The sequence below is a fragment of the Rhinopithecus bieti genome, unplaced genomic scaffold, assembly GCF_001698545.2.
Source record: "Rhinopithecus bieti isolate Rb0 unplaced genomic scaffold, ASM169854v2 scaffold_3041, whole genome shotgun sequence".
In the NCBI taxonomy this organism is placed as follows: domain Eukaryota; kingdom Metazoa; phylum Chordata; class Mammalia; order Primates; family Cercopithecidae; genus Rhinopithecus; species Rhinopithecus bieti.
In genome coordinates this window covers 3,432,770-3,458,655 of record NW_016804262.1, presented here as the reverse complement: position 1 = coordinate 3,458,655, position 25,886 = coordinate 3,432,770, and the positions used below count along the sequence as shown (strand labels likewise).

Below are 25,886 nucleotides of genomic sequence, written 5' to 3'. Positions count from 1 at the left end.
CTTTGTAAAATGCCAATTCCAGTTTAAGAGAAACCTGAGATTATTTTTAAGAAGTTCACAGGTGTGGACCACATTTTAAGTAACAAGAATCTAGAGTGAGGACCGGTGGTTACTTTTGAAAAGGACATTTTACAGTTATATATTAAGCATGGAATATGGCTTCTCCCATTCACAAAAATAAAAGACAGCTTGTCTACAGTAATACATGGTTAAATTGGTCACCAAAGCACACACAATCCTGCTGTTGGTCACTGAAAATTCTGCCCCTCAAAGTGGTAGTTTTAGGGACAAGAGCCTGCAAAATGGAACAAAGAGTAAAAAAGGAAGGTAATGAATATAACAAGTAGAAAAAACGTGACAGATCCTACTTCAGTGGCCGGAGGCAACCTAGCCTAGCGGTTTTGAGTCAGACTCCCTTAGACTTCAAATCTGGGTTCCTCTACTTACTAGCTGCTTGATCTTACACAAATTATTTTACCTTCCTCTGCCACACTTCCTTACCTATAATAAGGAATAATAATGTCTTACAGAGTAGTTGTAGGAAGTAAAAGAGATAATGTAAGAAAATAATATAATGCACTAGTATGACTACAATAAACAAACACTACATAATTATACTGTTTGTCAGAGATAAAATATATCAACTGAGATGCAAACGAAACTCTCCAACCTTCGCACATATTAAGCAAATTACCTAGAAATTAATTAATGTTATTAAGGGATAAAAAGACCCAACTAGAGCTTTAAACATAATGTTGGCCCATATATAGAAAATGTATCTTAAATATTTACAATTACCTCCAAAGAAATTAAAAGAATAATGTAATAATGCAGGACATTATTAGGTGTTTGCTTTTTTGACTCTAAAATATACATTGTCTTTATTGTCTAGGACGTGTACTAAATGGTAGATAAGCTTTGCTGTATTTAGAAAAACATTTGAACAGAGGACAGAAGGCTTAATATAGTGTAGCTTCCAAAGGAAATACACGTTTTATATCTAAATTATATTTCTAAATATAAATACAGACTTTTATATTTAAAATACAGCCTTTGAAAGCTTTTGATATTAGGTGGAAATGCATCATGTAATCATACTTAAAGTAAAAAATTCAGCTAAGTGTCACATATTTGATGACCAGTTAAGTTTTTACATCTTGTTCTGGAATTCATTGGCTTCATAGAGACACAGCCTAAGGTTTCACACATACCATGCCAGTTACTCTTATTTCAATTAATTGAGACTCATTGGGTCTTCACCTTGACTCAACACTCTTTGCTTCTTCATTCTTCTCTGGTGTTGCCTTATTCACGTTGCTCTTCTTCACAGAGCCTTTTCTTCTGCTGTGCTTCTGCCCAGCCCCACGTGGATGTTGTAGAAAGAAAACAAGGTGCCGGAGAAACACAGAACCAAATCCAGTGTGGAGTCTGCCAATGGAGACCTGTATGGCCTTGGACAAAGCTTTTTCTCTGAGACTTGGTTTCCTTTGTTTATATCAACACCACTTTACTGTATTATTGTGAGGATTTGAGATAATATTGTTAAGCATTTACATGGAGGCCACACATGGAAAATAGGCAATGTTTATAAACTTTTGTTTTTATTTGTTAAATGCCAACTGATGCACCACTTAGTCTTGAAAGCTCTGAAAACAGAAGCAGTTTTTTACCTCCTCAAATATACATAGGTGCATTTTATTTGCAACTCGTTACATTTTTATGTGGCATTTTAGTTATTATGTATAAATTATAGTCTGTGTAGATTATCTCCTTTATACGACTTGAAATTTCTAGAGGAAAGGTTTCCATATTCATATATGCACCATGCTTCCAGCCAGAAGCTTATGAATAATAGGTATAATAATAAGTAATTCAATCAGTATTTCTTTAATGGAGCAAAAGCACTTTCTTACAAAACTCCTATCAATTTTTAAGTTGTTCTCCTTTGGGTTTCCCCCAATTTCTCCAACTTTTCAATGCCCCACTAAATTGAATTACATAAAACTCCAAATGTTTCACAAAGTTTTCCCTCAAACATGATTTATTTAGCAATCACATGTAATAAGAAATACAGAAAAATACAGCATAATAAAAACACAAGAATTGTAAGTTGTCATGTTAAAAATTAAATAAAAGAGGTTTCGGTTAAATGAAAAGGCATATAAACTCCAAGATACATGTGTTGGGAAGCTGAGGTTAAAAATGCAAAGCAGGACATTCAAGGCGCAGCAGCCTAACCTATCAATCCCTCTCTTCAGATGGGCTCAATAGTAATGTTTGCAGAAAGGACAGGCACAGAAAACCTCCACTCCGATTTTCTACTAATTAGTGCTAAGTAGCAGCTGTCTTACAGAGAGGAAAACAAAGGAAGAAATATAAAAGCTTAAAAGAAAAAAAAAGAGAAGGAGGGAGTGTAGCAGATAGAAAGAAAGAGATTAGGAAAATAAGTACAGCAGCAGCATGACAATTCTTCTGAAGGAGTAAAACTTTGTTTTTTTTTTTTTGTTTTTTTTTTTTTGCACTCTGGAAGTTTGGTCACAGTGCTCTATAAGTTGCATAACCTGGGAAATTAGGTTAAAGCCCATATACAGAAATTGATGAATTCTTTATATTCCTCTACTTTTTAGTAATAAGGTCTTATAGATCTTAAATATTGATAGAAACAAAGTGGATATGCCTCCTATGACATTTAAGAAGCAGCATTTCTATTTACTTATTTGAGAGATTCTAGAGCTTTACTGAAAGACAACTGACTCAAATAGAAACAACAGTAATTACACTCCCCAGATAGATTCTATTTTAAATGCACAATATTTTCTAGCTGGTAAATAGCTTGCTTTAAAAAGACATTAAAAGCAGTAGTTACATTCTCTCCATAAATAGAAATAAAAGTCCATTTGAAAGCACAAAAGTAATCAAGATGTACATATCTATAAATGTTTTCCCAGCACATTATTATAGATCAATCTTACTGCTTACATTTAAAATATCAATTACATTGTAATGTTTATGATACAATTCAATTATTAAGCTCTGTTTTGCACAAGATTCAGGTGACACTAAAGCCAAGGATCTATTCACAGAACAATTAAAAGCATTTTATACAGCCTACATTCAAATATATCTTAAATTACAATGATGCATACTAACTATGCATATAGAATATGGCTTACACATTAAAAGAGATCTAAGTTGTGAGTTATAAAATCTCACCACTTAGGCTTAAAAGCTTCCGATTGAACCCTTTTCTAAAATATTGCTTAACATTGTGGAACCCAGGAAGGAAGCCGGTGCAGCAGAAAACTCATTAGGATGGATGGATCCTCCTTCGCATGATTTAATTGATGGCTACTCTTGATTCTTTCCAGCCAATTTTTACCTTTCACAAAGATAAATTCACTGAAGCTCACAATCATTGCAATGCTTGTACAGTGAAAAGTTGCAACATCTAATTGTGCTTGACCTTTCTTGTCAGATAACACATAAAGGTAGTTTTTCAGCTTTGAGCAAAGGAAAGGGTTTGCACATGCTCAGGCAAAACATGACAAGGAAGCAGGGCCTCTGAGGGCTGCAGTTTGTTTCTGTGTAGTAAAATATAAAAGTCACGTCAAATAATGTTATCTGTACAGAAAAGTGAGTCTTCATTTTCATAGACATTTTTGAACACACACACACACACACACACACACACACATTCTTGTCTCTTATCTCTTGATTGGTAATGTATTTTGTTACATTCTGATGGGATAAACATCCCACTGGCAAATTTCATTTTCCATTCTAGTGTCTGTCTCCACCAATAGCTGATGGTCTTGTTATCATGAACTGTAGATAGCATGTGACTTACTTGTAACCACACCCATGGAGGTAATGCATTCGTGCTTTGAAACCATGGGGCTGGACGCAGGCTGGTACACGGGTTCAGAGGAAGGTTTCACTGCCATTTCCCAGTATGAGAGTTTACAAATGCAGTGTCCATCAGGCTACCTAGCTGGGGATCTAATGCTCCACTGTTGGATTGTAGCATTGCTCTGATGCTTCAACCAGCTCCTCAGCATCCTGCCTGTAATTCTGTTCCCATGCATTTAAAATAAGAAGGACAATCTAAATAGTCTATTCCCCAGCACAGCAAAAAAAAAAAAAAATTTCCATAATGTTGTTTTTGCTTCCTTTTATTTAAGACCTTGAAAAATTTATAGTTATAGCACTCTGTGTAAGACAGTGCAAGGAAGTAAATTTTAAAATATCTCATCTTCTGCACATGCATTGCACAGTCACTATGACAGGGTAAAAGCAAGAAAATTAAAACTGTCCGACTTTTGTCTCAAAATTTCTCTGGCTTGATTGAAGAAGGCCAAATTGTGGAGGGAAAAAAATAGCAGAAGCACTGGTCAAAACTCTAATAAAACTTGAGTGTATTTATTTGACCAGAGTTGCTAGCTCAAAATTTATGTTCTTCTTAATTCCTTGTATAGGAGTCAATTAAAATGGCCCAATCCAATTCTATGTTGAAAGAGGAGCTATAGCTTTGTGAAAAGTTGAGAATTTAGGATGTTTTCATGCTGTTTTCATTGTCCTGAAATAAAATCCAAATGAAAATGTAGATCAGAGAAGGAAGAGTGGGGAGTGGTTGGGCACATGTTCGTCAAAGAGTACACAATTTCAGTTAGATAGGAGGAATCAGTTCAAGAGGTCTACTGTAAAACATGGTTACCGCAGTTAAAAACCAATGCATCATATTCTTGAAAACTGCTGCTAAGAGAGTAGATTTTAAATATTCTCCCCACAAAAACAGATGAGCATGTGAAGTAATGTTAATCACATATGTTAATCATAGGTTAATCAGCTTGATTTAGCCATTCCACAATTTCAAAAAAAATGTTCACACCATTTTATTTGTGAATTTAAAATAAATAAATAAAAGAAAAGAAAACATAGAAACTGAAGGTCTTCACTTAGTCATACACAGGTATCAATTACTGTGTGGCAATTCACATTGCACTTTATATACCTTGTCAAAAATAAGGGATTTCTTTTTTTTTTTTTTTTTTTTTTTACTTTTTTTTGTGAGACAGAGTCTGGATCTGTCGCCCAGGCTGGAGTGCAGTAGCACCATCTCAGCCCACTGCAAGCTCCGCCTTCCTGGTTCATGATACTCTCCTGCCTCAGCCTCCCAAGCAGCTGAGACTACAGGCACCTGCCACCACGTCCTGCTAATTTTTTGTATTTTTAGTAGATACGGGATTTCACCATGTTAGCCAGGATGGTCACGATCTCCTGACCTTGTGATCCACCCGCCTTGGCCTCCCAAAGTGCTGGGATTACAGGCATGAGCCACCGTGCCCGGCCTGCTTTCTTTATCTACTATCTTTCTAATAGAGAGTGGTTTTATACCAGTTGGAATTTCTCTTCCTATTTCTGCTCTGGGTGTGTGTGCGTGTGTTTGTATATGTGTGTGTTCAATCCCAGTAAAAACTGGTTCTCTAGATCAGACAGGCATATGGGCCTGGCAGGTAGTGTAAATGAGTTAAGTGGGCCACTGTGAGTGTAAAACAACTAGACTCACAGGGACCATAGTCAACTAAAGAACATAAGCCCTGCCTAAAGACATTCCAAAAGATATTTTAAATCAGTGTGAAAGCCCAGGCAAGTCTACTGACTAAATACAGCCCACAAATCATCAATTTTTGATCTTTTGTTGTATAGCACACAACATTAAACAGTAGGCTATGGTCACGATAGGGAACGCTTTCCTCCCAGTGCATAACAGGTCTGACAGTGGCTTGCTTTTGAAATGCCAGAATCTCCTGACATATCTTTCAAGAAAGATCATGTGATGAATGATATGCCATTAGCTTTTTAAATAATAAAGCAGCCTGGGATTATATATCCAGCCATTCTATTTTATTTCCTTTAATAAACAAAACGTAAAAGAAAATGTAAGCAAAACAAAACACTTTCGTGGACTAAAATCTCTGAAAAATGATGGTGAAATTTTACAACAATGTGAAAAGTAGATTTCAAGGGCTTTTTTCTTGTCCTAAGTGTAGTGTTGCACATTGATTTATGAAATCTTAACACGGCACAGATTTAATTAGAGCTCAATATTTTCTGGGAAAGTGCCTCACAGTGGCACTTACACATTGAGAACAAAGCAGGCAATGGCTTTCAGAGACATGGCCAGGCTGCTATAACATCCTACACTTTCTGTGATTGCAGCCAGCAAAGAATTAGCTATCAGTCACAAAGAAGGTGTGCTAACTTTGCAACAGAAACCCTGCAAGCCAAATCTGACCCTCAGACATATTTTTTCTTGTCCACAAAGCATTTCAAAAAACTTTGAGTCAACAGGAAAAATTGGAAGAATTTATATTAAGAATCTTTCTTAACCACTAGAAACAGCTGGCAACACTGGGCCCTTGCTCTTTCAGAGTAAAAATCTGTCAGAGCCAAAGAGTGGCTGACTGTAGCCTTCAGATTGGGGGTGCTGTGTCCTCTCTGTTTCCAGGACTGATCACTGCCTGCTATCTCCCAGACACCATGCCTGAGTCACAGTTGCCAATTGTCACCACTCTTTGTTGTTTTTAGACCTTGCCCACTTCCCTCATTTAAAAGACCTACTTGTTTTTGAAGCTATGTGAATTTCTGTCTGAAGTTTGAATAAAGATATTCCAACAATTAAACTTTGCACCAATTAACTTTGAGATAATTCCTTTAACATATATTGTAGGATTGTATCAACTCAGTTGCAGCAGAATTTTATTGAGGTTACGTAGTTAGTGAACATACAAAATTTATAAGGTGCTACTGAAGACCACATTTCCTGGAAGACTGTGCACCAAAGACAGGGCTTTCGCAAACTGAGAAGGAAGCTAAATAATTTAATTGGCCTTGACAGAAAAAAAAATTGCCAAATCATCTACTCGGGCTTAAATATTATATTTAGTTTGAGGGGGCTGCAAACTGTTCTAGCTTTGGGGTTTTTTTAGTTGAAAAATGTAAAAGGGGCCGGGTGCAGTGGCTCATGCTCACGCCTGTAATCCTAGCACTTTGGGAGGCCGAGGCAGGCAGATTGCCTGAGCTCAGGAGTTTGAGACTAGCCTGGGCAACATGGTGAAACCCCATCTCTACTAAAGCACAAAAAAATTAGCCAGGAGTGGCGGCGTGCGCCTGTAGTTCCAGCTTCTTGCGGGGCTGAGGCAGGAGAATTGCTTGAACCTGGGAGGCAGAGGTTGCAGTGAGCTGAGATGGCGCAACTGCACTCCAGCCTGGGCAGGCAACAGAGCGACACTCGGTCTCCAAAAAAAAAAAAAAAAAAGAAGGAAAAGAAAATGCAAAAGGTACTTCATTAACTGCCAACTGAATCTCATCAAAACCTTTTCTGATGAAATGCCAGACTCTTATTTATAGATATACATTTATATATATACACACACACATATATAGATATACAAATGTATGCATATAAATTGCCTTAGGTATTTTCATACAATGAACAGTTATTTTTACAAATGTATTGGTAATCTGTTATCTACACAAAATTTTTGGAAAATTTTCATAAATATTTAAGATCCGTTATCATAAATGTCTAGGAAATGTTGATCCTAAAGTTTTGTTTGGATGCTATGTGATGTATACTGGCTTGAATGTGACCTGTAGGAAAAATTCTTAATTTTGTTGTACTTGGTTTTATAAAGATACACATTTGCCAACAAAACCCTTTGTGACTTAAAACATCTATAAATATTCCACTGAATTAGTTTTCCCTAAAATATACCTCCGGGGCTTCACTGTGTATCTTGAGGACATAAGGAGTCTTCTAAAATGATCATGGGCTCTCGAGGTAATAAATTTATAGTCTGGATAGACAGTAGGGGGAGGAACTGATGTAGCATATAAAACAATATATTTGTTAAAGATAGACAGGGGTTTTCATTGCTGAATAGTCACTTTGAACTCGATTTCTTTCCAAGCTTCATATACAAAATAGGGATCACACTCACTAACTCTGGAATTGTTGAGAAGATTCAGTGAGATAATATATACAAGATGTTCACTACAGTGCCTGACAGTTTATTTGTTGCTATTAATGAAACTATTCTTATGAATAAAAGACAGTTTTACAACTACCTGTCTTTGTAACTCAAGAATATTGAGGAAGAAATTATTTTAAAAGCGAATCACATTTTAACACTTTCACATCTGAAGTAACAGCTGTGGAACTAATAGCAAAATCTCTAAGGTTTGGAATGGTACCCTCAGCATTTTCTCTTGCCCCAACCCACCACCCCAACAACAGGATGTGTTACAACACTTGGATTTTGTTCTTTACTTCTTCTTATTTTTAGTGGATATTAAGACATCTCGATTGTAAATACACATCCCTCCTTTCTAACTGCCCATATCTCCGCCATCGGTTCAAGACAAGTGAGTTCTCAATTTTAGTGGACAGAAATATCAACAGACTAGCTTATCAAAAATTCAAATTTTCAAGGCATCACTCCCAGAGTTAATAATTTGATAGACTGAAAACAAGCCCTAGAAGCTGAATTTTTAAAAAGAGAACCATAAATGCACATGTTCACAGATTTTAACGAACATGATATTTGCTTTATAATATGTACTTGCTTTGTTTTAATTACTGGGTATAAACATATTTTTACATGAAATAAAACAAGAAATCAGTCTAAAACATTTATATTTCCTACATGACATGGAAAAAGAAATGAGGATTAAACATTCCCATGAACTTATTTATTATTATTATTATTATTTTGAGATGGAGTCTTGCACCGTCACCCTGGCTGGAGTATAGTGGCCTGATCTCAGATCACGGCAACCTCTGCCTCCCAGGTTCAAGCGATTCTCCTGCCTCAGTCTCCCAAGTAGCTGGGATTACAGGTGCCTGCCACCACACCCAGCTAATTTTTTTGTATTTTTAGTAAAGACAGGATTTCACTATGTTGGCCAGGCTGGTCTCAAACTCCTGACCTTGTGGTTCGCCTGCCTTGGCCTCGAAAAGTGCTTGGATCACAAGTGTGAGTCACCGCGCCCGGCCATTTTAAAATTATTTTAAAGAATGAAAATTTCAGTCCCAGTAAATACAATTTTGTTGATTAACAAATTAAGAACTCTTTGAAAAGGTAAATATTTAAAGTTTACCTGTTAAGATTTTGTCTCAAAGGATTAATAGAGATTTTTTAAAAAAATCTAAGAAGGCATTCAAATAAGATAATTTCATCTCTAATGGTATTCTGCAAACAATATATTTTAGAAGTTAAGTTTCTTATCTATAACATAAAATTACCTCTCATGTTTAAAATGACAGAAGTCTTTAAGGTGTTTCAGGCCTATGAATGTGTCTCATGTTTTTCTTCAGCATTTACTAGGTCTTCTGAGTTCTTATGGAGATCAGGTTCACCTAAAAACATAAGGAAACAAAACCAAAACAAAACAAAATAAAGCTCTGGAAAAAACTAATAAGATTAGAAGACTGAAGAACTTTGTAAAATGTTGAAGACTGAATTTTACAATGAATTTTGTGGCACATGTTTTCAAAGATACCAAACACTTTCCTTTCAGCCTGTGGATCTACATAGTATAACAAGCTGTCTTCTGTTGGTTACATAACTTTCTCAAGCTGCGATTTAATCTGAGAATACAGAAATAAAATAGATGAAACATGTTTAAACATTATTAAATCTCATGTAAAAAATCATGTGTTTTTTTCTGAATATTTTTTAATTGAAACAAATTCCTTTAACTAAACCTTCTAATGATCAATGTCTCTTACCACACATTTCTTAGTTGCTATGAATTTTTAAAAATGAGTATGAAAGGATAGTAGTGTTTAAGATACAATCTATCAAACTAATCTTAGAATCACTCAATTTCCATATAAACTTTGAAGAAAAATAAAATATTAGCATGGAAAAATCTTTCAACATTTCTGGAGAGGTTGTAGAGAATCTATGAAAATAGAAGTATAAAGCAAAATGTTTAGATAAAAGAGTCTCATTACATAAGTAATAAAGTAAACAAAATAAACAAAAATTAATTTCCGAGTCAATTACTTGAAATATCTTGATAGTTCAGGAAATAGTCATACACAATGGAATGTTCTTTCTGTCTGAAGTTTGAGTAAAGATATTCTAACAATTAAACTTTGTGCCAATTAACTTTGTTATAATTCCTTTAACATGTATTGTAGGGTTGTATCAACTCAGTTACAGCAGATTTTTGTTGAGGTTATGCAACGAGTGGACATATAGAATTTATCAGGTGCTATTACAAAGCAATTGTGTCTTTAAAATATGGAGGGTGGGGACTTATCTTCTCAGCCAATATAAAAATGTCAGGTAGTCTCATTACTTTCCTGATCATTCTTAGAGAACTAAAAACATCCTGTGATCACATTAAGTTGCCAAAGTCTCAAATCAGACAATAGAAGGTCTGGTCTCATGTAATACACATCGTCAAACCAAGATAAGACTCCTTTCCCACCTTGGGTTTGTTACAGAACCCAAAAAATGGTGCATGTGTGTGGAGCAGGATGGGGAGTGTATGGTTGATGTTTCTCTCATGTCTTCTTTGCTCTCTCTCCACTGGCTACTTTGGACTCCTGAGCAGGGTAGAGAAGAAGGCTAAGAGGAGCAGCAGTGTTGTAGGATGGCTTTGCACTCACTAGACCTGGCAGGCATTTACAGCTGCCTTTATTTTCTTATAAGAAGTACACTCATGGGCTCTTAACAGACTTCTTGCCAAGGACCATGGCTTTTTACCAGGTTGGTAAGACCCATGAATCTCTAGCTTCTTTACAACGTCCACAGCTCCTGTAAATTTGTTGGTACATTTCCAGCTTCTGTCTGCTGAGGTCCCATCACCCTTCCAAATGTGGGTGGGTACATTTGGTTCACATGACACACTCGAGGCATTTGTTTCCATGAATGACTGGAAGAAAAGCTGAAACCTACACAGCCATCTCTCTTTTGGCTCATCTGCCAACACGTAACTCTTTAGATCTCTCAGGTAGGAACTAGATTCCATTCCCAATATCTTCTTAACTTCAATCTCCCCAAGGGTCTTGGTGAAGTTCTCCTCCCTTGATTTGAGGTGAAGAAGGAAGCATTTCTACACTTTTCCCAATAGCAGATAAGTTTTAAAGAAATCCTCTTCATAAATCTTTTTTTTTTTTTTTGAGCTCAATAATCTGATCCTTTCATTTGTTTGAATTGGGAAAGGGTTTTATGCATCTTATTACTGAGTTATGAATCTTCTTTGAAATTCTTGTCTCAAAAATCAGGTTTTTTTCTGACATTTATCATGTTAGAGTCCTGGCTTAAACTTCAGATTTAATGTTCTGTTACTTAAGACTAGATTAGAACAGAACAAAACAGTCTAGAATAGAACAGAACATAGTAAAAAGAACAGACTGAATTATGAGAAAGGAATAGAAGTAATCAACTAATTCACTGGTTCTCAAAAATTTTTAGAGAACTTTTTACAATGGATAAAGGACCCTAAGGCCATCCACCACCAAAGTATTTATCTTATTTCTAGTGGATAAAGAAATCAGCAGTAATAAATGAGTAAAAGAAAAATGAAGAAAGTAATCAAATGGTAACAAGGCAGCAATTATAAAAAATAACAAATCCCCAAATGATACACATATTATACCCAATAATAATTCTGTACATGTGATTAGCAACAATTAAAAACTATGATGAACTCATGATAAGAGTTTTGTAGCACTGAAGAAGGGTCTTCCTTGAAAACTAAAATTCCAGCTCTTTTCTGGGGTAGACACATAATTGCTAAGGAATTTCATGACAGCCAGATAGTAGAGTCCTCAGCAAATCCAAATTACATTACTTCTAGTTGATAAATCTTTAGTTGTAGAAGCCTTCACAATTAACTTGGGCAATAATACTTGTTAGTGACCCTTAGTACGTCATAAAAAAGGAAGTCATATTATTCTGACATATCATTCTCCCATAAAGAGGAAATAATTTGAATTTTCAATCCATTAAATATCATCTAAGATGACTTTTATGGCCCAAGAGTGTACCATATAAAGGCTTTGAGAAACATCCATATACCAAGGCTCCAAACAGTTTTGAATCCTAGGCCCCTCTTGTAGTCTGGTGAAACCTATGGCCAGCTTTTCAAAGTAAAGTTTATAAATAAAATAAAATATATATGATTACTACGAATTCTAATCAAAATACAGTTATCAACATATTTACGTAAACCTAGTGATGTGCTATAGTATTATATATGCTTCTTTATTAATGCTTTAAATTAAAATATCTAATTGAAGGTCTACTATCTGTTTTGAAATGATGATATCAAATGATACTTCAAAGTTGCTACACTAAATGTAAGTGTATAATAAGTATATAATAAATAAATAGATATATAGTTCTATTGATGACAAAAATACCATAAATGTTGATGTACATTCTTTCCTACAAATGAAGGAAATGATAAATTTCAGTTAAAGACTAGTAAAAAGAAATCCCTCTCTAAGTATTCTGACCCTCCCTATATAACCCTGCATTAAAACTTGATCTAGTCTAACTTCATTTTTCAGGCAAGAAATAGGCCCAGAATAATCAGTTGACTTTCTACAATGCAGATTATAAATAGATAACCTGAAGTCAAAATGGCTGGCTTTTAATTCACTGATATTTCAAGAAGACCAGTAATGTGACCTTTGAATTTCATTTTACTGAAAGGGTTTGCAAGGTCCTATATATAGAAAGCTGCTCATTAGGAATGAATGCAAGTGGCCTGCTCAAAGAAATTGCATATAAACTTGTTTGTCAGCCAGGAAAAAGAGTGAAAATAAAGGAATATCAATAATTCTGTTCATTTCAAAGAGTTTTAGATATTCATCTCAACCAGTTTCAAAAGTTCAAGTCTAACAAAAGTAATTTGTAAAATGATAAGAAATATTATGGGTTTGCTTTGTAAATAGAGTCTCAATTCTTCAAGGAGCAGCGAGGGGATAGTTGTTATAGGAGAGACACCAAAACCAACAGAAATCCTCTAAATTTAGCTAATCTAGGCTTTTAGATTGCAATTTGAGCTTGCTTTTCCCATATTAGAATCATAATGTGTTAGACTCCTGGTGCTGTAAATAACACTTGCAGGGAATTACAACAAACACACTATCAAGTGGATATTAGAGACTTTTGTTCTCCAGTCAGTCTCACTATCTGAGAAATAACCTGTTAGGATAAATTATTATACAATTGAAAATATGACAATAATAATCAATACTTTGTGAATACCTACTAGGTGGTAGACACTATTCTAAGTGCTTCACTCACCTCACTTCCCTGAATCCTCTCTGCAAATTTATTATTATTATTATTATTATTATTTGAGATGAAATTTTGCTGTTGTTGTCCAGGCTGGAGTGCAACAGCCTGATCTCAGCCCATTGCAACCTCAGTCTCCTGAGTTCAAGCAATTCTCCTGCTTCAGCCTCCCAAGTAGCTGGGACTATAGGTATCTGCCACCACGCTCAGCTAATTTTTTTTGTTTTTTGTTTGTTGTTTTTTTGTATTTTTCATAGAGATGAGTTTCACGTGTTGGCCAAGCTGGTCTTGAACTCCTGACCTTCAGGTGATCCACCTGCTTTGGCCTCCCAAAGTGCTGGAATTACATGTGTGAGCCACCACACCTGGCCTCCTTCACAGCAACCATATAAAGTAAGGTTAAACAATTGTGGAAGCTGAGACATAGCTTGAAAGCTATCTGCCCAAAGTCTTAAAGCCAGCAAGTGGCTGGATCCCTCTGAAAAAGGACAACCGGAATATTGGCCTCTAGTTTGACTGTTTCCCAAGCTACAATCATGAGTAACCTACCCTCACCATTTCTGCCATATTCATATGCCACCTATCCTCTCACTTACCTAATATTTTTCTTTAAATAGACTTTAAATTCACTCTTTTAAAAAATTAGTTTTGTTTTCAATAGTAATTTTCTTACCACAGAAATAAATTTGTTGTTCTTTTTGTATTTTTCTAATACCTCAAATCCATAATTAAAAGATAATTTCTCATGTAGATATAAAAAACAAAATGATTTAATAGCTTATTTTGCACTCTCTATTTTTGACTTACCTAGCCCAACAATCCCTGCATGTGAGTAGGAAAATCATTGTTATGATTTTCATTTTAGGGATGAGAAAGTCATGATTAGAGGGGTAACTGACTCTTCCAAGGCACCACAACCTAGGTGAATTTGGGAGACAGAATCACAAGCTATTCCTCAGCGCAATGCCCTGGTTAATTTTTTCAATTTAACAGCAATAGTAAACGGTGTTTGAAATATACTTAACACAGATTTGGTTTGTGCAGTCTTTTCAACAGAAATACTAGCTCTGAGTAACAATGCATTCTTATTTCTTCATGAGAAGAATATTATCTTTGCTATGTTTAACAGTATTTCCTTAAGCAGGCACGTCTCTAAGTTGCTTCAGTTTTACTTTTAGACCATTTATATAGTTTACGTTGCAGATAACTAGAATAAATTGGTGATCAAAGATTAAAGTTACAGTCACTGGAGAAATGTAATGTAGGATAAATCAGATATTCTGATTTTAATTGGTGTTCTGGCACCCATATAATGTAGTTTGCCTTACATGCTGGGAAAAAGAAATCTGTTTTAATACCAGGGGAAATACTTTCCCTATTTTTTTCCTCTTAATTTTAATGCATTTGGAGAAGAAGCAGTTGTATGCGTTCTTTTACTTTGCAGTATGCATGAAGGCAACAGTAAGATAAGAGAGGACTGCACACCAGGCAGAAGAAAAAGAAGACTGTGAAAACAAAATTCCACTTAATTCCCAAATATGCTAGCTCCAATCCTGTAAAATTAGAGAAAGTAATACCTTAAAGTGTTACATAAGATACAAATCAAGAAATAGGTAAATTATGTATTGGTTCACTAAAGAAAAACAAAAACATCTGATTTTGAGGAAAATACAGCAATTTACTTTAGCAAGATTTAGACTTACACCCAATGCATATGTGCTAGGCATCTAGATATGTAGAGAGTTTTACAGGTGATCTATGGAAAACGAAAAATTCATATGTATATTCATCTGCAAATCAGTGAAATTATACTCAACTTGGGGCAGCTAATACCTTATCAAATAGCCAGAAATCTTAGTGCAAGTTACACTGAAAGAGTTTAACAATGTAGGAGGTAGTTGAATTGGCTCCTTGAAAGAGTTGTCTAAAATTGGGTCAAAAGGTTGTATATATTTTGTTGGCACACAGGTAGGAGTATGCTCTTAGTGAAGGGATGAGGAGGTATAGTGGAGTCTGAACAAAGGCAGGAGGTTGAAAAGAAAAATGATATATGCCAAGAAAGGAATGAAGCCCAGTTGAGAAAACTACTGTGAGCTCCTACCCACTAGTTAAAGCAATTATTTCTCCATCAGAGTGTCATTCTTTTAGAGGAAGGCTCAGATACCTATTAAAATGTTATTATTCCTAGAAGGGAACTTTGTGACTGAATTGCAGATCTTCTTAAAAGAAAGCAGGGTCTGACAGCAGGGAGATGGTAAGAATGTACGGGCATTAATTGAAGGTAGAGAAGATGGTGGTGGCAATGGAGACAGCAGCTCTGGAGTGGTGAAGTTAAGACCATTCAAATCACACTTTATCTCTTGTAAAGAGTGGCAGGAATCAGTCATGGAAATGCTCAGATTTGGCTCTTAGAGGCAAGCTGAGGTGGAAGGCAACATGGGGTTGCTCTAATTTCTCAATTAGGATGAAAAATGGGATGAAAATTGAGTCTGATGTTGGAGATACTGAAGGGTAGGAGATTCAGAGGCAGGCAAGGGATGAGAAATTACAAAAAGGGTACAATGTACACTATTAGGGTGATGGCTGTACTCGAGTGTGAGAGATGTGCCAAAAATTCACATATTCTTTATCTTTATAAATAGGACAAATTAACTATAGAATATTGATTTTAACTATCTACCTAAGTGAGTTTCAAAAGCTAGAACTTGGAAAAAATAATTTGTAAAATGATGCAAACATTTTGGCTTTCCTTTAAGTACTCTGAATAAACTATTCTGGTTGATTGAGTTTTCTTTGTAAAGCTGGATGAAGAAAACAAACAAACAATAACAACAACAACAAAAAACAAACGTCAATTGCCTTTAGTAAAAATGTCAATACATAAATCCATTTCTGTGCCTGAATGGAGAATGCTGAATATGATTGAATTTGTTTTGATGATAACAATCATGTAAAAACAAAAACAAAAAATCCTGAGGTGCATTGTTCTAAACATAAACCATTAATTCTCTCTCTCTCCTATACATGTACACTAGATATATACCTGTCAAATAAACATGTATCATTCATCTTTATCATGAAAGGCTCTAGGAAGCTGATACGGTTTGGCTGTGTCCCCACCCGTATCTCACCTTGAACTTAATAATCCCCATGTGTTAAGGGCAGGGCCAGGTGAAGATCATTGAAACATGGGGGCAGTTTCCCCATACTGTTCTCATGGTAGTGAATAAGTCACGCGAGATCTGATGGTTTAATAAACGGGAGTTCCCGTGCCTCTTTCCTCTTTTGCCTGCCGCCATGTAAGCCACGCCTTTGCTTCTCCTTTGCCTTCCGCCGTGATTGTGATGCTTCCTCAGCCATGTGGAGCTGTGAGTCCATTAAACCTCTTTCTTTTATAAATTACCCAGTCTCAAGTACGTCTTTATTAGCAGTGTGAGGACAGACTACTACAGAAATCATTTAAAAATCAATTCTTAAATGTTCTGGTTTGTTACCATTTCTCAATTTACAAGTTAAAAAATTAATTGAAGGATCTACTTTCAATGTGGGATTTTATAACATAATACTATTGCTAACAAATTATTTTTCAAGTTGCTCAGCTTTAAGAATGCCAGAAAAAACAATAAGGCATTCATATTATGTAATTTTACCACTTATTTGAAATCACTCACCCATAATTTTTCATTGTTGTGAGCTTGTTTTTTTAAATGGGCCCAAGCATGAATATAAAACATATTTCAAATTTTAAATTCTGATTTTTTTTTTTTTTTTTTTTTTTTTTAGGCAGGGTCTCACTCTGGTTACCCAGGCTGGAGTGCAGGGGTGCTATCATGGCTCACTGCAGCTTCCGCCTCCTGGGCTCAAGTGATCCTCCCAACCTCAGACTCCCAAGTAGCTGGAACCACACTAGCACACCACCATGCCCAGGTACTTTTTTATATTTTTTGTAGAGATGGGGTTTCATCATGTTGCCCAAGTTGGTCTTGAACTCTTGGACTCAAGCAGTCTGCTCACCTCAGCCTCCAAAAGTGTTGGTATTACAGGCATGAGCCACCATGTCTAGCTGGGAAATTCTGGCTCTTCATGCAATAACCTTAAAATGATGCAATACCCAACCACATTTATATTTTAAATTCTATCTGACTAAATATGGACTAGATATATACATGTAGGATAAACATGTATAATTCATTGTTATCATGAATGGCTCTAGGAAATTGATATGGTTTGGCTGTGTCCCCACCTATATCTCACCTTGAACTATAATAATCCCCACGTGTCAGCTGGGTGCAGTGGCTCACGCTTGTAATCCCAGCACTTTGGGAGGCCGAGGCGGGTGGATCACCTGAGGCCGGGAGTTCGAGACCAGCCTGACCAACATGGAGAAACCCCATCTCTACTAAAAATACAGAAAATTAGCTGGGCGTGTTGGCGCATGCCTGTAATCCCAGCTGCTCGGGGATCAATTCTGAGGCAGGAGAATTGCTTGAACCTGGGAGGCAGACGTTGCAGGTGAGCCGAGATCGCGCCAGTACACTGCAGCCAGGGCAAGAAGAGAGAAACTCCGTCTCAATAATAATAATAATAATAATCCCCACGTGTCACGGGGGGAACCAGGTGAAGATAATTGAATCATGGTTTCAGTTTCTCCCATGCTGTTCTCGTAGTAGTGAGTAAGTCTCACAAGGTCTGATGGTTTTATAAGTGGGAGCTCCTCTGCATAAGCTCTCTTGCTGCCACCATGTAAGCCATGACTTTGCCATGATTGTGAGGCCTCAACAGCCATATCAGTAATCTGTCTATATGTATTTTAGCATGAAGTGTTACTGTAGCTCAAATTATTTAATCCTACGTTATCTGTACAGGAAATTGCATAAGAACATAGCTTAGTAAGGAGGAATAACTTAAGTTTGTAATTATTAAGAACAATATTAGTAGCAACAGTAAAAACAATAGTGAACATTCAGAAAATGCTTACCTTGTACCAAGCACTGTGCTTAGTGCTTCACATATTTTATCATCTTATCCTTTCAACATTTTTTTTTTTACCCAAGGTCATACACCATCTAAGTGACAGAGCTGGGCTTTCAACCCCAGAGCCATGAATTTTATTACTAAGTTGAAGAGTTTGGTAACGTGGTGCTAAGGCCCTGACTCAAAGGGGAAAGCACTACTGATTGGAAAGGGCAGTAGCATTCTTAGTCATCTGGAAAAGTACAGCAGTGACGTTTCCAGTTGGGAAACGTGGAGTAAACATGACATTTTTCATCTTCCTTCTCTGACAAGCTGCTAGGATTTGAAATTCAGTTCTTCAGGGGTGGCTGGGTAGTGTGGTAGTAAGAAGTGTGAGCAGCACTTGTAAGAAATAAGATTCTCTTTTTACTACTGTTATCTGTGATAAACCCAGCAGTAGAAGATAAGCTAAAAAGAATCCAGTAGCAAGGCCTGCACAAGTCCTATACCCATGGGGATTTCAAAGTAAAGGGCTGTTAATACCATAAAGGAGAAATAATAGACATTGGGGCTCCAAGAATAATGAGAAGTTATTTTATTTAAAATCCAGTATAAATATATAACTGAAGTATCTATGCTTAAAAAATCCAAAGATGTAGAGGAGCACAAACCCTGTTATCATTTTTGTTTTGATGAATCTATTTTATTATCATTATTATTATTATTTTATTATTTTATTTTTTTGAGATGGAGTCTTGCTGTGTCACCCACGCTGGAGTGCAATGGTGCGATCTCCGCTCACCGCAAACTCCAGCTCCTGGGTTCAAGCGATTCTCCTGGCTCAGCCTTCCCAGTAGCTGGGATTACAGGCACAAGTCACCATGTCTGGCTAATTTTTGTATTTTTAGTAGAGACAGGGTTTCACCATGTTGGCTAGGCTGGTCTCAAACTCCTGACCTCAGGTGATCTGCCTGCCTTGGCCTTCCAAAGTGCTGGGATTATAGGCATGAGCCACCACGCCAGGCCTATTTTGATGAATTGTGACTCTCCATCCTGCAACACAATGGCTAAGCATCCGTTGTAGATCTTAAAGATCTCGAATTGTGCACACTTTGCATATTCAAACGTAACAACAGCTATGAACTGTTTCTAACCTAGAGACTGCAAATATCACAAGTTTCTATAGACTCTAAGACCCAATTTTAGTGTTTATAATCAACAAACTTTTCAATGGAGAGGGCACTTTTTTGTGTGAGTTTCCTTCTGGGGAGGATGAGAGAAGAGTCAGGAAAGTAAGTTTCCTTTGATTTTTTTCTCTTCATTTTTTTCATGGAGACTAAATTCACTTGCAATCTTTACCAACCTAAATAATATTCACCATGTAAGTATCTGTTATGGAAGAACAAGTCATCAGAGGCTGGTGGTATGCATAATCCAAAATTCTAGGAGTCTAAAGATATCCCTGATGGTATTTTGTAAACAATGTTTAACAAATTTGTAAACTGAGTTGAACTGGAGCTACCAAATGCCCCCAGAAATAAATGTTTTTCATCTCATCTTTTAGTTTGAAGCCACCTAATCTTAACTCTAAAAGGCTTTAGAGAGTTGGTAGTAGCTATGTTGATTGGGCCTAAGAATCAGCCAAGATAGAAATCAATTCCACATATTCAGCTGTCCTTTAACCTGGGGCGAGAAAGGCTCTTGGGTTCTTACAAAAGTCTTTCCATGTTATTTCTTTCTCTGCTATGTACATGTCGATACCTAACTTTGGCTGGCTATGATGGGGGGTTATTTGATGGGATATGTGGAGAGAGGTAGCTTCATCTACTTACAGTTTGTGAATGTAGTAGTGGAAGAAATTGTCTCCCTTGGGTATATATGCAAGTTGCTCCTATTGAAGTGAACTTGTAAATTCATGCTTTAAAATAAAAAGCACTTTAAGCAATTAGTCACAAAGTACTTTACTGATCTACAACTTTTAGTCAGAATTGTGGTAAGTTGTAGAATCTCTAATCTCTAAAGACTCATGTAACAAGTTGATTGTCCTGATGGAGGCAAACTTATTTAAAATAAGTTGTGGGTATTTTATTATCTCTACATCAAAATAACATTGAAACTATTCTCTTACTGTTGTTGTACTGCCTTTATTTGATGAAGTTTTTGTTTCTTATTGATGTTTCTGAGTTTCTCTGAATCGACAGACATGCCTTCATATTTTATAGAAGCCTCATCTCAGATGGAAGGGTAATGTAGGAACACAGGAGTCTTCTGAATGAATCCCATGTCCAGAGTGATGAGTTAATATATTTGAGTTGATATTAACTTAGACTGAATTTCTACTGCTAACTCTACAAAAATTTCCTGACATGAATCAAAATTAGTGCATGGCTTCCAAGATCACTCACTACCCAGTTATCTTCTAAAGAATAGGCCTTGGTTGTGTTTTGAAGATGACACTGTAATAAACTTGGAGCATCAGATTCTTGTAGGTTTTCACCATCTTCGCGTGAAGACATACTGAATCCTACCTGAAGAGATCTTTTAGATCACTTTTCCTTTCCTTTTCACTTTGTATATTTTTTTTCTTTGGAGAAAGAACAAAATACAGAAAATAGATATATATGACAGAGATCAGATAATTTAGTTACACATTTTTTGCATGATTACTGGGAATTTTCTAGATTCCTATCACTAACAAGAGAAAATTATATTAGTCAAAGTATAAATAGCAGTCCTAGAAGAAGTAAAAGTAGGGAAGCTGAAGAGTTTGGACTGTATACAGTCTAAATCTAGGCATACTTTAAGAGATAAAAATTTAAATGGTAAAAATCCCTTCAGGAAAGAATTGAATTGTCATAAACCAAGTTCACTGGATTAATTAAAGTGCCCTTTTTTGAGAAAATTTAGGCTTACAGAACATTTTTTTAGAATCCTTTTCCCCCCCAAAGTGTTCTGTGACAGATATATGAAGTGGCAGAAGCCTTAATAGAAAGTATTTAGATAAAGATGGTTCATTTATAACTATATAGAGTGAGCAGCTATAGTAGCCATTCAGAACAAGCTAATTCCATTGCTTGATTTACTCGCACAGAAAACTGGATGGATTTTAAAGATATTTGGGGATAAACTTTATAGACTATCTTGATAGGTTAATTAAGAATGGAAAGGTGATAAAAATCACCTATCAAGGTAATTCATCATACAGCAGTTCACTCGATTGATTGATGGACTGCGCCATTGCATGTTTTGTCATGAGTTAAGCATAATCTTACATATATCAAAATCGTCATGAGCAAGTAATATTTTTCTGTAGTACACTTCTTTAAGGAAGCCTATCCATTCAGTCTCAAGGAGCATATGTGAGCCCAGGATAAGAGGAATTAATGTAGGCTGAGTGCATTGGCTCATGCCTATAATCCAAGCCCTTTGGGAGGCTGAGGAGAGAGGATTACTTGAGTCCAGGAGTTCAAGACCAGCCTGTGGAGTACAGTGAGACCACATCTCTACAAAAGTAAAAATTTAGCCAGGCATGGTAGTGTGTGTCTGTAGTCCTAGCTATTCAGGAGACTGAGGCAGGAGGATGTCTTGAGCCCAGGAGTTTGAGGCTGCAGTGAGCTATGATTATGCCATTGCACTTCAGGCTTAGTGACACAGCGAAACCCTGTCTCAAATTAAAAAAAAAAAAAAAGAATTATTGTAGAAAATGCTAAGTTCTAAACACTTTACATATATTGACTCATTTAATCCTCCTAACAGCTCTTGAGACAGAGGCTATTTTTGTGATCCTCACTTTATAAATGAGCAAACTGAAACACAAAAAAGATTAAACAAATTGTCCAAGATTACATAACTAAAAAGTAAGGAACCAGAATTGAACAAGATGGTCTAGTTCTGGAGTCCTAGATCCTAACCGTATATTGTGCTCCCTCCCTGGGTGTAATGTACTGCCTCTTATGTTTTTGGCTTTTCTTAGTGTGATGATTAATTTTAGGTGTCAATTTGACTCAATCGAGGGTTGGTGAAATACTGATTTGGGGTATGGCTGTGAGGGTGTGTCCAGAAGAGATTGAACCATGAGTCAGTGAACTGGGCCACCCTCGATGTGGGCAGGCACCATCCAATCAGTTAGGGATGTGGGTAGAGCAATGCAGGCGGGAGAAGGGGGACATTCGTCTTGCTCAGCTTTGTCTTTTGACCTCTCTCTCTCTTCCTGAGTAGAACACCTTTTTATCCTTTGTCCTTGGATACCAGACTCCAGGTTCTTTGGCCCTTAAACTCTGAGACTTGCAGTAGCCGCCTCCTGGGACACTCTAAGGCCATTGGCTTCAGACTGGGGCTGCATTGTTGGCCTTCTTGGTTTTGAGGCTTTCAGACTCAGTGGTCACATTACCAGCTTCCCTCAAAGCCATGCTACCAACTGTTTCTTCATCTTGCAGATGGCCTATGGTGGTGAGACTTTGCCTTTGTGACAGTGTGAGCCAATTTTCCCTAATAAATTCCCTTTCATGTATATCCTATTGGTTCTGTCCTCCTGGAGAACCCTGACTAATACAGACACTGATGCCAGGAATGGTTCTAGAGGAACAGTATTTTTAAAATGAATTTCATTAATGGGTTTTGGGATTTCTGGAACTGACTTTATAATCTGATTAAACCTAAATAGTCTTTGGCATGAACTGTTTATAGAGATACACAAAATAAATGCACTTGATGCTCCTAATTCACCACTTTCAGGAGGTAAGTTTAGTGACTCTATGCATACCTTCAAACTCTTGTGGAAAACCAGTGAATGATAATGAAGTTAGTTGGGTGCTCTTAGTATCACTGGACAAAGTGAGGAAAGAAAAAGATGAGATTGGGGATTCCAATTCCCAGCTCCAGATGCACATACATACCCTAAAAGTTTCTAAGTGTGTCCTGAAGGAGAATCTCCTTTTCCATAGCCATAGGACTTAAACTGCTGAAAATCAAACATAAGCCTTCAGCATGCCATTGGCTGAATCATAAAGAAAGGTGAACTCTTGGCCTCTACTGGTGTCTACTGTTAAAGTGAGGACATTAGTTGGGGGAAAAAATGGAATTACCTAAATGGGGATGGGGATGTGAGGGATGATCCTGATGGAGCTGGGGGCATTGAGCTCCTAAATTCTGATGAGTATTTTTTGCCAGGGTGAGTGTCCTCTCCACCCCCAGAGGCAGCGGCACCCCCACTCACAGTGGTATCTCCTTTCCACCCCTCTCTGAGATTAACTGCATTGCCAGAAAAAAGAGTAATGGTCTCCCCTGCAGCAGTTGCCAGGCAAGACAATGCTGGTTCTCCTCAAGACCCACCCCCACCACCCCTCTTTGCTTCTAAACCTATAACTAGACTCAAATCCCAGAGGTGAGGTTCAGAGTACGACCCACAAGGAGGTGCACTATACTCCAAAAGAACAACTTGAGTGTTCTAATTGATACCGGCAGACATCCAGGAAGCCTGCGTGGGAATGGACATTAAGGATGTGGGATTGTGGTGGGAGAAACACAAAGGATGTGGCCAAATTTATTGATATGAGCCCACTAAGCATATATTCTGCATTTAATATTGCAGCTCAAGGAGTGAAAAAAGGCACTATAAGTTTATTTGGTTGACTGGCTGAAACATGAATAAAAAGATAGCCCACCCCATGAGTGAGCTGGGGAGGCCTGATCTACCTTGGTCTCATTTAGAGGAGGGGATTAAGAGGCTTAAGGAAATTGGAATGCTACAGTGAACTTGTCACATAAAACCTACTCACCCACACTGGGAGGGTCCAGAAGATACACCTTTCACCAATATTTTAAGAAATAAATTTGTGAGGGGAGCACCAGCATCCTTAAAGATTTCTGTGACTGCTCTTCTCTGCATTCCAGAACTACGGTGGGAACTACAATCACTCAATTAGAAAACAAATGCAATGGGAATAATTGGATCCTTTGGTGGCAGGGACCAAGTGATGGCACTCAAATGCCAAAGGCAAGGTGGACATAGTTACTGGAATTAACAGCAGAGGCAAAGCAACAATCAGAATAATCTGACTTGTGTAGACCTCCAGCATTGACTAATTAATCATGATGTTCCTAGAAGTAAAATAGATGGGAAGCTTACTGTGCTCTTACTTGAACTGTAGAAGCACAAAATTTCTGGGTCAAGTGAACAAAATCCTAACTCGAATCATGACAACAGGGAATCACTGCCCCTTGATCAATTTCTAGACTTGAGCCAGTTTATAGACCCAGAGCCCTTTAAGTGAAGGGGAGACCAGGTCCCGTTGAGGAAAGGCCCTGGTGCACTACATAAAATTTATACTGTTAGTCTTTCTCCTATACTTCCCCAAAGGGACCTCTGGCCTTGTATCAGGGAAAGGAAAATAATCAGACTTTTCGGGGATGACTGGCCACTGGCTCTGAACTGACATTGATTCCAAGAGACTGAAAACATCACTGTGGCCTTCCAGTTGTAGTAGAGGTTTAGGGGAGTCAAGTGATTAATGCAGCTTTAGCTCAGGTCCAGTGGTCCCCAAACCCATAATGTAGTTATTTCCCCAGTTCAAAATGCATTATTGGAATAGACAGACTTAGCAGCAGGCAGAATCCCCACATTGGTTCCCTAACTAGTGGAAGAGGATTATTATGATAGGAAAGGCCAAATGGAAGCTATTAGAACTGCCTGTACCTAAGACAATAGTAAATAGAAAATAAGGTAGCATTCTTGAATGGTTTTCAGAGACTAGTGCAACCATCAAGGACTTGAAAGATGCAAAGGTGGTGATTTTCACCATATTCCCATTCAACTCTCCTATTTGGCTTGTACAGAAGACAGGTGGATCCTGGAGAATGGCAATGATTTATTGTAAGCTTAACCAAGTGGTGACTAATTGCAACTGCTCTGTCCAATGTAGTTTCATTCTTGAATACATTAACACATCTGGTGCCTGTTATGCAGCTATTGTTCTGGTAAATGCTTTTTCTCCATACCTGTCCATAAGGCCCATCAGAAGCAGTTTGATTCACTGGCAAGGACAGCAATACACCTTTGCCTTCCTACCTCAGGGGTATACCAACTTTTCAGCCTTATGTCATAATCTGTTTTGCAGGGATCTTGATTGTTTTTCCCTTCCACAAGATATCACCCTGTTCACTTCATTGACAGCATTATGTTAACTGGACCTAGTGAGCAAGAAGTAAAAACCACTATGGATTTATTGGCAAGACATGTGCATTGTCAGGGGCCTGGAAATAAATCCAACTAAACTTCAGGGCCTTCTATCTCCATGAAATTTCTAAGGGTCCCATGGTGTAGGGCCTGTAAAGGTAGCCCATCTAAAGTAAATGATGAGTTGTTGGCATCTGGCCCCTCCTACAACTGAGAAAGAAGCACAATGCCTAGTGGACCTATTTGGATTATAAAGACAACATATTTGGGTGTGTTACCCTAGCCCATTTACTAGGTAACACAAAACCCTGCTGGTTATGAGTGGGGCACAGAACAGGAAAAGACTTTGCAACAGGTCCAGGTTGCTATGCAAGCTGCTCTGCCACTTGGGCCATGTGACCCAAGAGCTCCAATGGTCCTTGCTGTATCAGTGG

At 37.2% G+C, this 25,886-nt stretch overlaps 1 protein-coding gene across 1 annotated transcript in view; it reads right to left on the bottom strand.

Moving 5' to 3' along the window:
- Nucleotides 1-1,575: 1,575 nt before the first annotated feature.
- Nucleotides 1,576-25,886, bottom strand: part of PDE1A (phosphodiesterase 1A) — a 409,056-nt gene continuing 384,745 nt past the window's right edge. Inside the window, 2 exon segments of the mRNA XM_017867487.1 lie at nucleotides 1,576-4,576; nucleotides 9,308-9,421. Of these exon segments, the coding sequence (XP_017722976.1) occupies nucleotides 9,351-9,421 (71 nt within the window). The 3' untranslated portion in view covers nucleotides 1,576-4,576; nucleotides 9,308-9,350.